Raw genomic sequence first — 12421 nt, forward strand, 5'->3', positions numbered from 1 at the left:
TGATGTTTTATTGTCAGTTGAAATGTACTTAAAAGACTTTCTGGCAATTGCACAAGATACAACGTCAATTTCTGTGAGAGGCATGGAATTAGTCCATACTTCTTTTTGGCACTGTCTGCTCCACTATGTAATAAAGCCACACTACCTAATTTCTCCTGTTTTAGACATCTTGAGTTTTTTACACCCTTTTCTGTCTTCAGTGGCATAGATGGAGGACAGTCCTGCTCCATCTTCCTCAGTTACTGAAGAGTCGGTATGTTTTTCAAGTGGGGATTTTGCTATTAAATAGTTTCAAATGAACAGAGAAAATATCTAAATATGCTATTTTTTTGCTTGGAAAAAATCTCTTTTGTTCTTGTCAACTGTTGTTTAACGGAGAGGTAAGAGTGGCAGATTAGACTGTCTACCCTAAGTTTTTCCAGAAAATTAAATATATGTGTGAATGGGGAGAGGGAGCACTTCTTGGCTCTGTTTCTTTGTATTGCTGTTACAACTATAATATAGTACCTGTATTTTATTTCTAAGAATCCTTTTCCTTGCTTTAATGTATAGTTTATGGCAGCTTTGGCTTGAGATGTGGGAGCAAAACCTCCCTCCTCTGAAATAATCCAGACAAAATACTGCCTTGAATATTTGTGTTAAGGGATGTGGACACAACCTCTGCATTCCAGGAGTGTTAAAGCCAAACGGGGATATCAGACTTCCCTTCGTTAGGTGAAATTGGTGAACTGTAAGTAATAATTGGTCAGTGGGTATAGCCAAGTACCTGTAGAACAAAGCTGGACACTAGCCACATGACATTTCTTATCTGCCTGACTTCACCTGTCCTTGAACTAGAAAATGGGACATCTTGTGGGATTCCTCCGTACCACTTTCTGAAGCACTTATACCATACTCCATCTCAGGCATCTGCTGGCTCTTTTTCCTGGGTGGGTTTTTTTTTTTTTGGCATCTCCTACAAACTGCTGTTTATGCTATGGACACATCTGGCAGTACTGCTGGTGAGCCACTGTGGCTTGTGGGATGATGCTTGGAAGAGCTCTGCATTAATCTGTTGTGCAAAGGAAGATGTTCTACTGCAGTTTTTCCATGACTCAGAAAAACAAAGAAACCTAAAAGGTCATATGGTGGTGTGTGATTTGTTTTGTGGGCTCATTCAATATTACCATTGTGCATTTGGCCTGACCACAGTGAGTCAACTGGGTTGGATTGACTCAGACAAAGTAGAGGACTTGCACAACAGTAGGATTTCAGTCATTCTAAATTCCCTTGCTAATGCACATCAAAGAGATGAAATTACGTATGGAGTGCAGATTTCTTTATGAAGTGGGAGTGTTGTAATACTTGCACATCTACAATCAGTTTGAAGTGCAATGTGGGCATCTCAGTGTTTTCATGGAAGCTGCCTAGGTGTTTTACTACCCTGAACTTCCATTAGTTAGGCAAATAAACGTACTGTCAGGAAAGGATATAGAAACTGGCTTGAGCATGTAAGCTTTTCTTGTATTGACTTGGCTGGATCGACTTGGATCCATCAGATTCAAGTACATAAGCAGCAGAAAGTCAAAGTTGTAAGGTGGTGAAAGTGCAGCTATCTGTCATATGGTGTTATGGAGCCTAAAAACCTGCTGCTTGAGTAATTACGTGACGGCTTCCCCTGCTTTGCCCGGCAACTTGTGTGCTTTGGCACCACACACCTGAGAGCCCAGCGCCGGCACTTTTCACCTCAAAGGCTTTCCCGTGTCACCCGAGGCGGCTGCGGGGAGCAGCTCCCCGGTCCTCCCGTGACTGACTGCAAGCTTTCCCTCAGCGCCGCTCTGCAGCCGGTTGCCCACGAAGACCGTGACATTCTGAGGAGAGGCTGGGTGCCGCTGCCTCGCCCGGCGCACACAGGCGGGCGAAAGGCTCGGCCGCCCGGCAGCGCTGTCCCGAGGCCACCTCAGGCGACGGTGCTGCCCTAAGCTGCCCTTGCCCGGCAGCGCAGCGCCTAGAGCCGGGGGACGAGGCGTGGGGGCGGAAAGGCGCCGCGGGCGTGCCGGTTCGCCCGGCCCGGCTCGCAGGGACGCCCGGCGGGCGGGCCGTGTTCCGTGGGCGGACTACACCTCCCGGCGTGCCCCGCGGGCCGTCGCCGCGCGGGGCACGCCGGGAGCTCGGCAGCGTCGCGGCCTCCATGATCTTCCCCTCCCGCCGGCGCGGCGGCGTCCGCTCGTCTCGCTGTGGGCGGGGCTTTCTCGCTGTCGCCGCTCTGAGCGACGTCCGCACGACCCAATCAGAGCCGGCTCCGGCGCGGCTGTAGCCAATGGGCGGCGCTGGCGGGCGGGGCCCCGCCGCGGCCGTAGGTAGCGGTAGTGGCGGCAGCCGGAGCGTGGCCGTGTGAGGCCGTGGGTTCCGTGTCGCTGGGCGGTGAGGTCGCTCGGAAGTCTGCGCGCGTCCGGCGGGGCCCGGGGGTCGGTCAGCGGCCCCGAGGGGCCGCGACGGTGACGGCATGGAGCAGGCGGCGCCCAAGAGGTAACGACCCTCCCCGGCGGCCCCTTCCCCGCCCGGGAGCGCTGCACGGTCGGGGTGAGGCCTCGGTCCCGGGGTCTGTGAGAGGGCAGTGGGGCAGGGACGGTGCTGAGCCGTGCTTAGCGGCCGGAGGGCTCTGTCACGTGGGGAAGGGTCTTCTGTAGGGTGGATGCCGCGAAATACAGCCTCGAGTAAATGCCCCGATGGAGACGAACGCTTGGGGGCTGCTTGAAGAAAGTATTTCATATGAAGTGAGGGAAACTTGGTCGCCGAGCTGAGTCCTCTCTGGCCTGGGGGTCTCTCACTCCAGGTCTGTGGCAGGAGCACACACGAGTAGTTTTTCTTTTCTGGTTGGAAAGTGTCCTTGTGCTCTGCTGCTGGAGGGCTGGATGCTTGTGGGGGTGGGCGTTGCATAGTTGCAATTGCAAATCAGGGAGTGGGAAGAGGCAAACCCCGAGAATATTCCCACAGTAGATGTATTTTCTCAAATATGTAGGCTCTCGGGTCATGTTAATTACTATGCACGATTTAAAAAGTCATGTATCATTTGACTTGTTAGTGCATAAAATAACTTTGCTTTGTGTTGATTTTAATCGTATAATTCAGATGGAACAAGCCTTTCTTGGGTGTAGTTGTACAATACATGGGCTGTAGTTGTGTGGTGTACAGAATATAGTTACATGGTTCACATGTATATTTACTGTCTTTGGGCACTAATTTTACTTTTGCTTCTTGATAATGAAAAATCTAGGGACTACACAGCATAAAAATTTGTGATAAAATTTATTAGGTGAGTTTTCACATTCATCTTCAAAACCTCTACATTCTCCATTTAGAACCTTAAAAATTCTTTAAAAGCAGTTTCCTGTGGGATGATAGGACTTGAGAAGAATGTAGTACTGAACATCTGATGACTTCTCCTCCAATAACACATCAAGTGACGTTACCTACGGAGGAAAACTTTGAAAAAGAATTGGTTTGTAGTTGCCCTCTAGGGTGGTTTTAGCGGGCAATAGGGTAAGGAGGGGCAAGCCTACATTGCCCTTTCAGGCTGACAGTGCTGCATAGCTTAAATGAAGGAACTAAGACAGGCACCAGCAAAACTTTAGGAAGAGAAATGGAGGTGGCTGAGGAGTAATCGGTGTCACCAGCAGCAGTGGAAACCTTGGCATCTGATGGTATCACAGGACTGAAAATCAAACTGTGAAGTTGGCATAACCTGCCAGAAGATTTCAGGGGGATGTGGCATTTGCTGTAGCTTTATTGCCTAGCTGGAGGTGTATGTCTGGCCTAAAGGAAACTAAAAGGTGTTTAAATCTTTGGATTAGGGCAGAAAGAACTAGATGTGGAAATGTCTAAACTGTGACATGTTTTTATATTTCACGTGTTTTTTGAAGCTTATTTCTGGAAGTTTGTGATGAGAATTCAGATTTTTTTCTTTAGTGGAAGAGAAAATTTGAACTCAGTTTTTCATAAGATATTAACTCAGGTTATTTCTTAAGATTTGAAGTAAATTTTTCATGCATAATATCTCCTTTATTGGTAGTTTTGTACAGTTTCCAGATTGTTGGTATTCCCAACTGTTCTAGGCCACCCTCTTTTTCTGCAAGTCCAGAAGAAGTGCAGATGATTTTTTGTGGGCTGAATTTTTGTTGCTGTCTTTGGATGCAGTGTTGGTTTGAAATGGACCATGGTTACCTGGCTAAGCAAATCCTTTGCTTTGATGCCTGTTGTCCACAGGAGCAGTTCCTGAGAGGGATCTGTTGGCATCATGCCTGTGGTGCAAGACATCCATTTAGAGGCAGCAGGAATTTCATATGTGCCCTAAAAAGCTGCATGGATGTCCTGGAATCCCAGTGTTGCCTTAGAGGTCCAGGCCACTTTTTTCTCCACTCCCTTGTAGAGAAACACACACTGCAATTGTCTGATGTATAAATCTGGAATACAGACCTTCAGAAAATAGCAATGCTGATGCCCAAGTGACTTTTCAATGGAGGTGCTGTCAAAATAATTCACTTTTGTTCTTTGACTAATGTATTGCAACAGTAACACAAGACTTTTAAGGGAGAGTCCTTTTCAGGATATTTTTTACTTTAAAAATTATTTAGAGTAGATGTTCTGGTCTTCTGCTGAACAGTTTGTGCAGTAGTTGACACAGTGTTTTCTTGCATCTGAATCTCTAACTGTACTTTAGATGTGCTTTATAGATTTTTCTCTCACTAGAAAGGAGATTTGCTCTTGAAATAGTTACAAAATTTGCCTCTCACTGTTGTAATTTTCCTTTGTTGTCACTGTGCTTTTTCTGTATCCTTGGCAAGCTCACATGTGCGAATACAGGTTGTCTGCGAGGGAAAAACAAAACAGTTATTGACAGAATTTTCTCAAGTACGTAGTTTTTAATCTTGCCCAAATGAAAGGTTGCTTAACAACCACGGGAAGTGTTGATGAAGGTTTTCCAGTCCTTTCTTTAAACTCCAGTGTAACTTCACTGAAAAACACAAGTCTTCAGGTTTTGTGGCAAGAGGAAGAACTTGTTCTTAGAATAGGAACTGTTTGTAAAACGAGTGTGTTTTTTAATGTTTGTGTCAATGGACGTGTTGGCTATTGTCAAGCTCCTCCTGAGAATGATGGGACAGAAATATTTGGGCTTTACTGATAGAGCACTGAGTGTGAGTATGGTGGTGTAAAGTTTCTTCTTGCTCCTACTTGTGCAAGTGCTGTGAGGCAGAGGAAATGTCTTGGGGCTTCCACGTGCCACCCCCACTTCAGATGACTGCAGGGATTTCTCCTACTACCTTCTCTTTTAATATATCAGTGTAATCGATCCCAGCCACTCTTTTTAAATGTTTCAATGTGCTGGTTCTTCTGCACAATAAACCACATATATTCATGTTTCCTGGGGAGGCTGTCCAGTTTTTTGTAACTCGTGACAGTTATTGATGGCTTTCCACTCTTTATTCCAGCTTCATTTTTATTTTTGAACTTTCAGGGATTTTTTTTACCCCTTCGTCTTTAACACATCACCAGTGTATTTTGTAAAATCTATATATACTCACTATAGGATCCTATACTCATATTCTGGGTTTTTTTTTTTTCCCCCACATTTTTGGGGAGGAAATCTCTTGCTCTTTCATGGTATAGTTCAAATTCTTCTGATCTTTTTGCTGGGATTGGGTGCCTCTTACATTTTCTAGCTTTTCCTTTTCTAGAATTTTGCTAATGCACTCTAGCAAATAAAATCCTGGTCAGACTAGGAATTAATGATTTCTCTTATGAACTGGATTTATAAAAGTATCATTATTTGCTAGGATGTATTTTTCTTGTTGAGACCAGATGTCATGTGGAAAGTCAAAGCTTCTTGGAACAAGAAAATCCTTTTGACAGGTCTTTCCCAGAAGTATACTTTAGTTAGTCCTTCTGGTTTAAGGAACAGCTTCCCTTCTGGAAGACCTCTAAAGTAGCTCGTAATCACTACCTGATAGTTTAGACTCTAGAGAAAAAACAAAACAAACAAACAAAAAAACCCCCCAAACAAACAAACTTGGAATGACTTTCCGCCCAGATTTTATACTGAATGTTTCTTCATCTCTGTTGGACTTCCTCATATATGGTGATACATATGTATATATGATATATATGTAAACACATACATATGGCACTTGTATCCTTTGGCCAGAGTAAAGCAGTGCCTTGTTTTACTGATTGATTTGTTCTGCTTTAAATGCTTGTGTTATGAAAGTGGAGGATGAATGAGGGAGAGAGGAATGAGACACATTCAATCTTTCTCTCCTGTTGTTCTTGTGCCCTTTGTCTCTTCATTTTTCCCTCCTGCCCCCTCTTTGCCTTGTCCCCTACTCCCTGCCATTAAGAGCTGAAGCTGAAGTTTTAGATGTGTTTCTCTGTCCCAAGATTGTTGCTTGCTTTTAACCAACAAAAGATGTCTCTAGTCTTTTGTAACTGCTTGGTGCTTTCTAGCCAGTTACACCAGTCACTGCCTTCTTCCTCATTTCTCATGGAGTTTTCATAAATGCCTTTCTTTACTGCAGCCCTTGAGGGTGTATCTCGTGATGCTCTGTAGTTCAAGGGCTGAATATTCTATTTAAACTTCTAGAAACAGAAATCATTAGAATGTCTTAGTCACTGGGATTTTTCTGTGGTTCAGAGAATTGTGGTATTGGTGCTGTCACTAGAACACGGACCCAGCTTCTGCACTGTCACAGTGTGAAGGAGTGGGAGATGTTTGGAGCAGGGTATTTAGTGATGCCATTCCTGAGGCTGATGTGCCTTTCTTACAGCAAATAGGTTTTGTATTAAGCTGCCTTAGGATTAAGTGTGATTTGGTCTCATAACATGTTTATGAGAGTTGGGTAATACGAAAATAATTTTAAAACTACGCAATGCTTATTTCTTTGATCTCCTGGTTGCTTCTCAAGTACTCCAGATAATCTGTAATTTGACAACGACATTGGTTTTGGTCAGTTTATGGCTGTTTGTGATTGTTCCACTAACTCTTCTCAAGCATTCACAATGCCTTGGCATTAATGGTGCTGTTGGGACCCTTTTGGTATGGATTTTTTTGTTTTTCCTTCTTTCACATTTTAGCAGGTGTTACTCTTTCAATGAGCAGGTGGAAGTGTTCTCTTTGTGGGCCTCTCCAGTCAGGGGTACTGTATGTTTTCTCTTTTCTTGCTGTTACTAAGAAGTTCAGTCCCTCTGCTTTTCCGTTCAGTACATCTTTTGTTACGCAGCTCTTTGACTGAGAGACTCAGCTAAAGGTTATGCCGTTTATTTTTCCGGGCTCTGCTTACATTATAAACATGCTGTGCATGGTGTTTTTTGGTGGCAAGAATGGGATGCTGCCTTTAAGGCTGCATATAATCTGTTCAGTGAGGAAAAATATTTGGAACGAAGAAGCAGAATGAATGATTTATTACTTCAGTACTTACCTGCAAAGTATTTTTTCCTTTGATTTGTCTCAACATATGCTTGTTCAGTAATGAAATATGTGCTTTTCTGCAAGGTATAAGTTCTGTCTTTCTGCTTACTAGTGTCTAACCAGCAGAGAGAGTGAAAAAGCAAAAAGGATTTTGTTCTTGTAGGCCAGTTTTGCAGACATTTTTTAGCTGTTTTCATTTGATTTTTTTTGCCATTTTTCTCCATGTTCATGAGTTATGCCTTTCCTTTGCTGTGAAGATTTTTATTTTCCCTAAACACACACGTGACTTTCCTGCTTCTTGACTGTTTGCTGTAGCAAACTGCATGGTCTTTATTGTAGTTAATGCACTTTTCCTTACTGATTGTGGATGCTTTTTGTATTCATGTAATTGCTACATTTGTGAAATAGTTCTTTGATGTATAAATGTGTGCACCTTTGTGCCTTCTTGCCTTGCTTCCCTTCTTTAACACCAATCCATGTGACTTGTGTGCTTTTACAGTTACTTTCAATTCTTTGCTTTTACTTAGATGGTTGGCAGTTACAAGTCTGTTTTGACTCATGAGTTCCCTCACTGCTCAGTCACTTCAATTTTTATCAGTTTTGTATATCATAGAACTGCATCTCCTAATATGAAGGGGTTTTTTTTCAGATCACTTTTCTTCCACCGTTAAGATTTGTCAGTCTTTTCTGTCCATGCCTTCCTTCCTTGCCCTATTTTGTATTTGTTTCTAGAAAGTGTTGTGGGATAACTTACTTTCCATAAGTTCTCAATGATCTGTTGTTCTTCAAAGTTTCCTTTTCTTTTTTTTTTCTTCCTCTTTTGCTCCTCCTGCATATGGAATACATTGTCTGTATTTAACACTACAGCACCAGCTATTCTTCAGCTCATCTTCTACTTTACTAGTACCCTTGGCTGTCATGTAGAGTCAACTTGTTACTTCAGTCTTGCAGCAAAATTCCCTATAACTTTCCAGTGAAGGATTTACATGTTGCAGCCACCTGTCCCTGCTGCAATGTGTGTGTGGTTATATTTTCCTGTGCTGTGTTCAGTGTTAGGTCTGGTGCAAGCTTGCAGCCAAGTTGTGTTTTGAGATTTGCCAGGAGTCTGGGGGCCTGGGTAGCTGGGAATGCTTGAGACCAGGGAAAGGCTAGGACTGCTTGTAAAGGATAACAAATGGTGGTAAAAGGAAGTTGAAAGTGCTGGAAGAAATCATAGGGTGTTACTGAGTGATTTGAGACTGTGTGAGAGAGAACCAAAGGCAAAATATGGTGGTGTTCTGTAATTAGAGGTTTTGTTGCATCCTGTCCCTGTGTGCATTTACAAAGATGCAAGAGAAGCTGCCCCAACAGCTCTTACAGTCCTCAGCTTTTGGAATTTCAGCCTGCTGCTGCTATCTGGGAAGTGCTGCCATATGGTCCCAGAATCATCTGGACTTCAGAATTCTGCTTTTAGTGATGTCATTCACTGGCTGGTGAGGGGTACAATTTAGGAACTGAGTACTTCATGTGGGTGAAGGATTGGTTTATAAATAGAGAACAACGTGACATCCTCTAAGCATTAAGGGGCATGTGCTTGCATGCTGACTGTTTTTTGAGGGAAGGTGAACTGTCCTGTACTCTTTGTCTGTTTCTGCTTCAGCAAGGGAAGTGATTTGAAGAGTGAATTGGTCCCATGCTGGTTTGAATTGAGCAAACATTAATGGGAAAGTGATAATGACAATAATTGTCATAGCTTTATTCATCCTATGTGATAGTTGACTGAAATTTTGTTGCTGTACATTAAGTATTTTATTTTCATTGGAATATATTTTTCTTTGTAATAATTTATTCTCTCTGCTTGCTTGGGTGAAAATTTGCTTGAGTTCTTTCTCCCCCAAACTAAGAAATAACTTTTGTCTTTCTTTTAGCAAACTGAAAAAGCTGAGTGAAGATAGTTTAACTAAGCAGCCTGAAGAAGTCTTTGATGTTCTGGAGAAGCTTGGTGAAGGGTAAGTACAGCTAGTCACAGGGGCATAGGATCAGAGGGAAACAACACATAAAACATACGTTGGAATATTATGTTACAGAGAGAGTGACTGTGAATGTCCTAAGGAATGCCTCTGTAGATAAGTTTTACTACTAAAGCAAATGCATGCATCAGTAGATTTCCACACTTTCCCTTATATATTTATGCATTTTTGATGTCTGTTGTTTGTTAACACAGCAAATGTACTTGCACCTGTAATGGAATTAGAAACTTGAAATCTTGACAAAGGTTTTTTTGGTTTTGACAGAGCATTCTTCTGTCTTTCCTGAGGTCCTGGTAGAACTGATCTTTTTGCAGCCTGAAAAATGCTCAAACATCTGCATGAGCATATGGCTTCTATGACTTTTTTGTGCATAATGGAAATCAGGAGCAGTTTGTCTTGTTCTTTAAAAAAATTGTCTCTTATTTTTAGGTCTTATGGTAGCGTGTTTAAAGCAATACACAAAGAATCCGGACAAGTTGTAGCAATTAAACAGGTCCCTGTGGAGTCAGATCTTCAAGAAATAATTAAAGAAATCTCTATAATGCAGCAATGTGACAGGTAGGTATGACATTTCTCTTCCCTTTTAAGAGTCTAAATGAAAATGTATTTGTACTTGTGAAAATAGCTGAAATATAAGCAGCTGCAAACTTTTTCATGGGAAGTGAATTGTCCGACACAGACTTCTTAATTGAAGAACCACTTTGTGGATCTCCTCCTCTCCTTGGTTTGGATTGAAGGAAGTACAAATAGTGTACAAAACAAAAACTGTTGAAAGAATAAATATTGGCCTGTGCTTAGAATTCTCTGTGCTTGTTTCACTTTACTTGCACTGTTAAGGTCAAAGGTTACTGTTTCCTTTAAATGTCTTAGGATTTCTGAAATTCTGAGTTACCTGTTTCAGAAGACTGATAAAGATGTTTCTAGCAGAAGATGAATGGCTTGGAGTTAACTTCCAGAAGAGTATTCTCTTAGCTGCCTTTTTACTCCAGGAACATCCCTGCAAAAGTGAACGATCTTGTAGAAGTGCTGGTGGATTGTGACCTTACACTTATTCACATATCTTATGACTGCAGGTCTTGTAGATGTGGAAGCCTTGATGCAAGGATGCAAAAATTACTTTGCATTTTCTGTTGTCTATGGAGTTTTGGGCTGCAACTTCAAAATCAGATTTATTAATGTCAGTCTTTAAGCAAATGTGAACAGTGTTTTGAGATTGTACAACACTCAATGCTTTGAAAAGATCATCTTGTCCTGATTGATAATAGTACCCAATTGTTGCTGGGAATACTGGCCTAGTATAGATCTGGTAAGAGATGGCCACAAAAATCAGTGGGTTTTCTTTAGAAGTAATACAGCCTTCCTCTCTTCATGAATTTATAAGGAGCAAGATCAATGTGTCATGTTTGTAAATGGCAGATATTTGGACTAGTTAGGAGGAGGCTGACCCACCTTTCCTTCTGAAAAGGCAAATTCATTCAGTGCTTACAATTGCTCTTAAATGAAAGTTTTTTGGTAGTGTTGACCTTTCTTTTTGTAAAGATAGTATCATGTGGCAGGAGGCAACCATAGGTCCTCTCTTCTTCTAGTATCAGTTATCTGTATGAAGAATGTTGCTCCCAGAAATGCTGATCCTAAAATACAGTTCCTTGCTCCAAAACAAAATGGTGTTTGATTCCATCCCATGATGTAGGTGTCCTGATGAGAAACCACTGTCTGAAATCTCAGTGTCTCACTTCCTGACTTTGTGGGAGAGAGATGCCAATCAAACCATAGCCTCCTTGTTTAATTTCCTGCAAAGAACCCCACCCCAAACCTTCAGTCTTTTATTTCCATAAATACACTGTCTAATAACTTATGAAGGATGATCTTTTTTATGTTTACCACATCTGTTTCTGCCTTTCTTTTGCAAGTGACTCCAAGGAAGCATTATATCAAGTGACAAACTGATGAGTAACAAAGCAATATGTTCTGTTTATGACAATACTTTCACTTCACATAAGACACTTCAGTATGAAAAGCATTTGCAAATTCAGAAGGCTTCAAATCAGCACTAGATTCTCTTTGATATGAAAGTCTAGCTCTGTGCTTGAAATAAGTTCATTCTTGCAAAACAGGGAAAACATGGGTGAGTTATTTTGCTCTGGAGAGAAGAAAACAAGGCAGTCTTTTTAAGAAGAGAAACATTCAAGAGAGGCCTTAGTGGAGGGGAAAAAAACCCCTTTTTATCAGATGACTGATGTTTGGGAAAACAATGCCTGTATTTGAAGATTGCTGAGAACTTACAAACATATTAGTGCCTTTATAATTTCATTAAGTAATCATAATTTACTTAAAAAAGGCATTGGTTAAGCTAATTACAGATTTAAAATGTATTTGGTTGCACTTGCTCTTTAGCTGTGTCAACCAGTAGTTTATAACAACAGGTGTGCTGGTGATTTTCTTTTTTTCTTCTACTAAGAATTCTATTTATCTTAACTTTTTTTTTTCCATCTAGTCCTTATGTTGTCAAGTACTATGGCAGCTACTTTAAGAACACAGATCTGTGGATTGTTATGGAATATTGTGGAGCTGGCTCTGTTTCAGACATAATTAGACTGCGTAATAAAACGGTGAGTTGGTGTTTTTTTTTTAATATACGTAGCAGTTCTTAAAATCAACTTGTGAATTAAGAATGGAAGCCAGAATAAAAGCTGGAGTTACAAGGCAAGATCTTGGCTGATGCCAAGGGGCCTATCTGTGCCTTGGTTCCCAGGGAACAAGCTCATGCAGTTGCTGACTGTGCATTCCTCTGTGGAGTGATAACCAGAGTGATTTGCAAAACGCAAATGCATTTTGAAATATGAAGATCTTGGGAATTTCTTGAAAATTACTGCTTTGTAGCAGGCAAAACTGTGACTTCTTTCCCTTACCCCTTCCATCTCTCAGTCTGTCAGCAGCCACTTAGTAGCTGCATAGTTTGGGAACAGGAGTA

At 41.8% G+C, this 12421-nt stretch overlaps 1 protein-coding gene across 1 annotated transcript in view; it reads left to right on the forward strand.

Moving 5' to 3' along the window:
* Positions 1-2340: 2340 nt before the first annotated feature.
* The window catches only part of STK3 (serine/threonine kinase 3), a 126777-nt gene continuing 116696 nt past the window's right edge, over positions 2341-12421 (forward strand). Inside the window, exons 1-4 of the mRNA XM_066178052.1 lie at positions 2341-2508; positions 9349-9429; positions 9880-10008; positions 11945-12059. Of these exons, the coding sequence (XP_066034149.1) occupies positions 2486-2508; positions 9349-9429; positions 9880-10008; positions 11945-12059 (348 nt within the window). The 5' untranslated portion in view covers positions 2341-2485. The remainder of the gene's footprint in view (positions 2509-9348; positions 9430-9879; positions 10009-11944; positions 12060-12421) is intronic.

The sequence above is a fragment of the Chamaea fasciata genome, unplaced genomic scaffold, assembly GCF_029207755.1.
Source record: "Chamaea fasciata isolate MVZ Bird 193981 ecotype frontalis unplaced genomic scaffold, bChaFas1.0.hap1 SCAF_1, whole genome shotgun sequence".
NCBI lineage: Eukaryota > Metazoa > Chordata > Aves > Passeriformes > Sylviidae > Chamaea > Chamaea fasciata.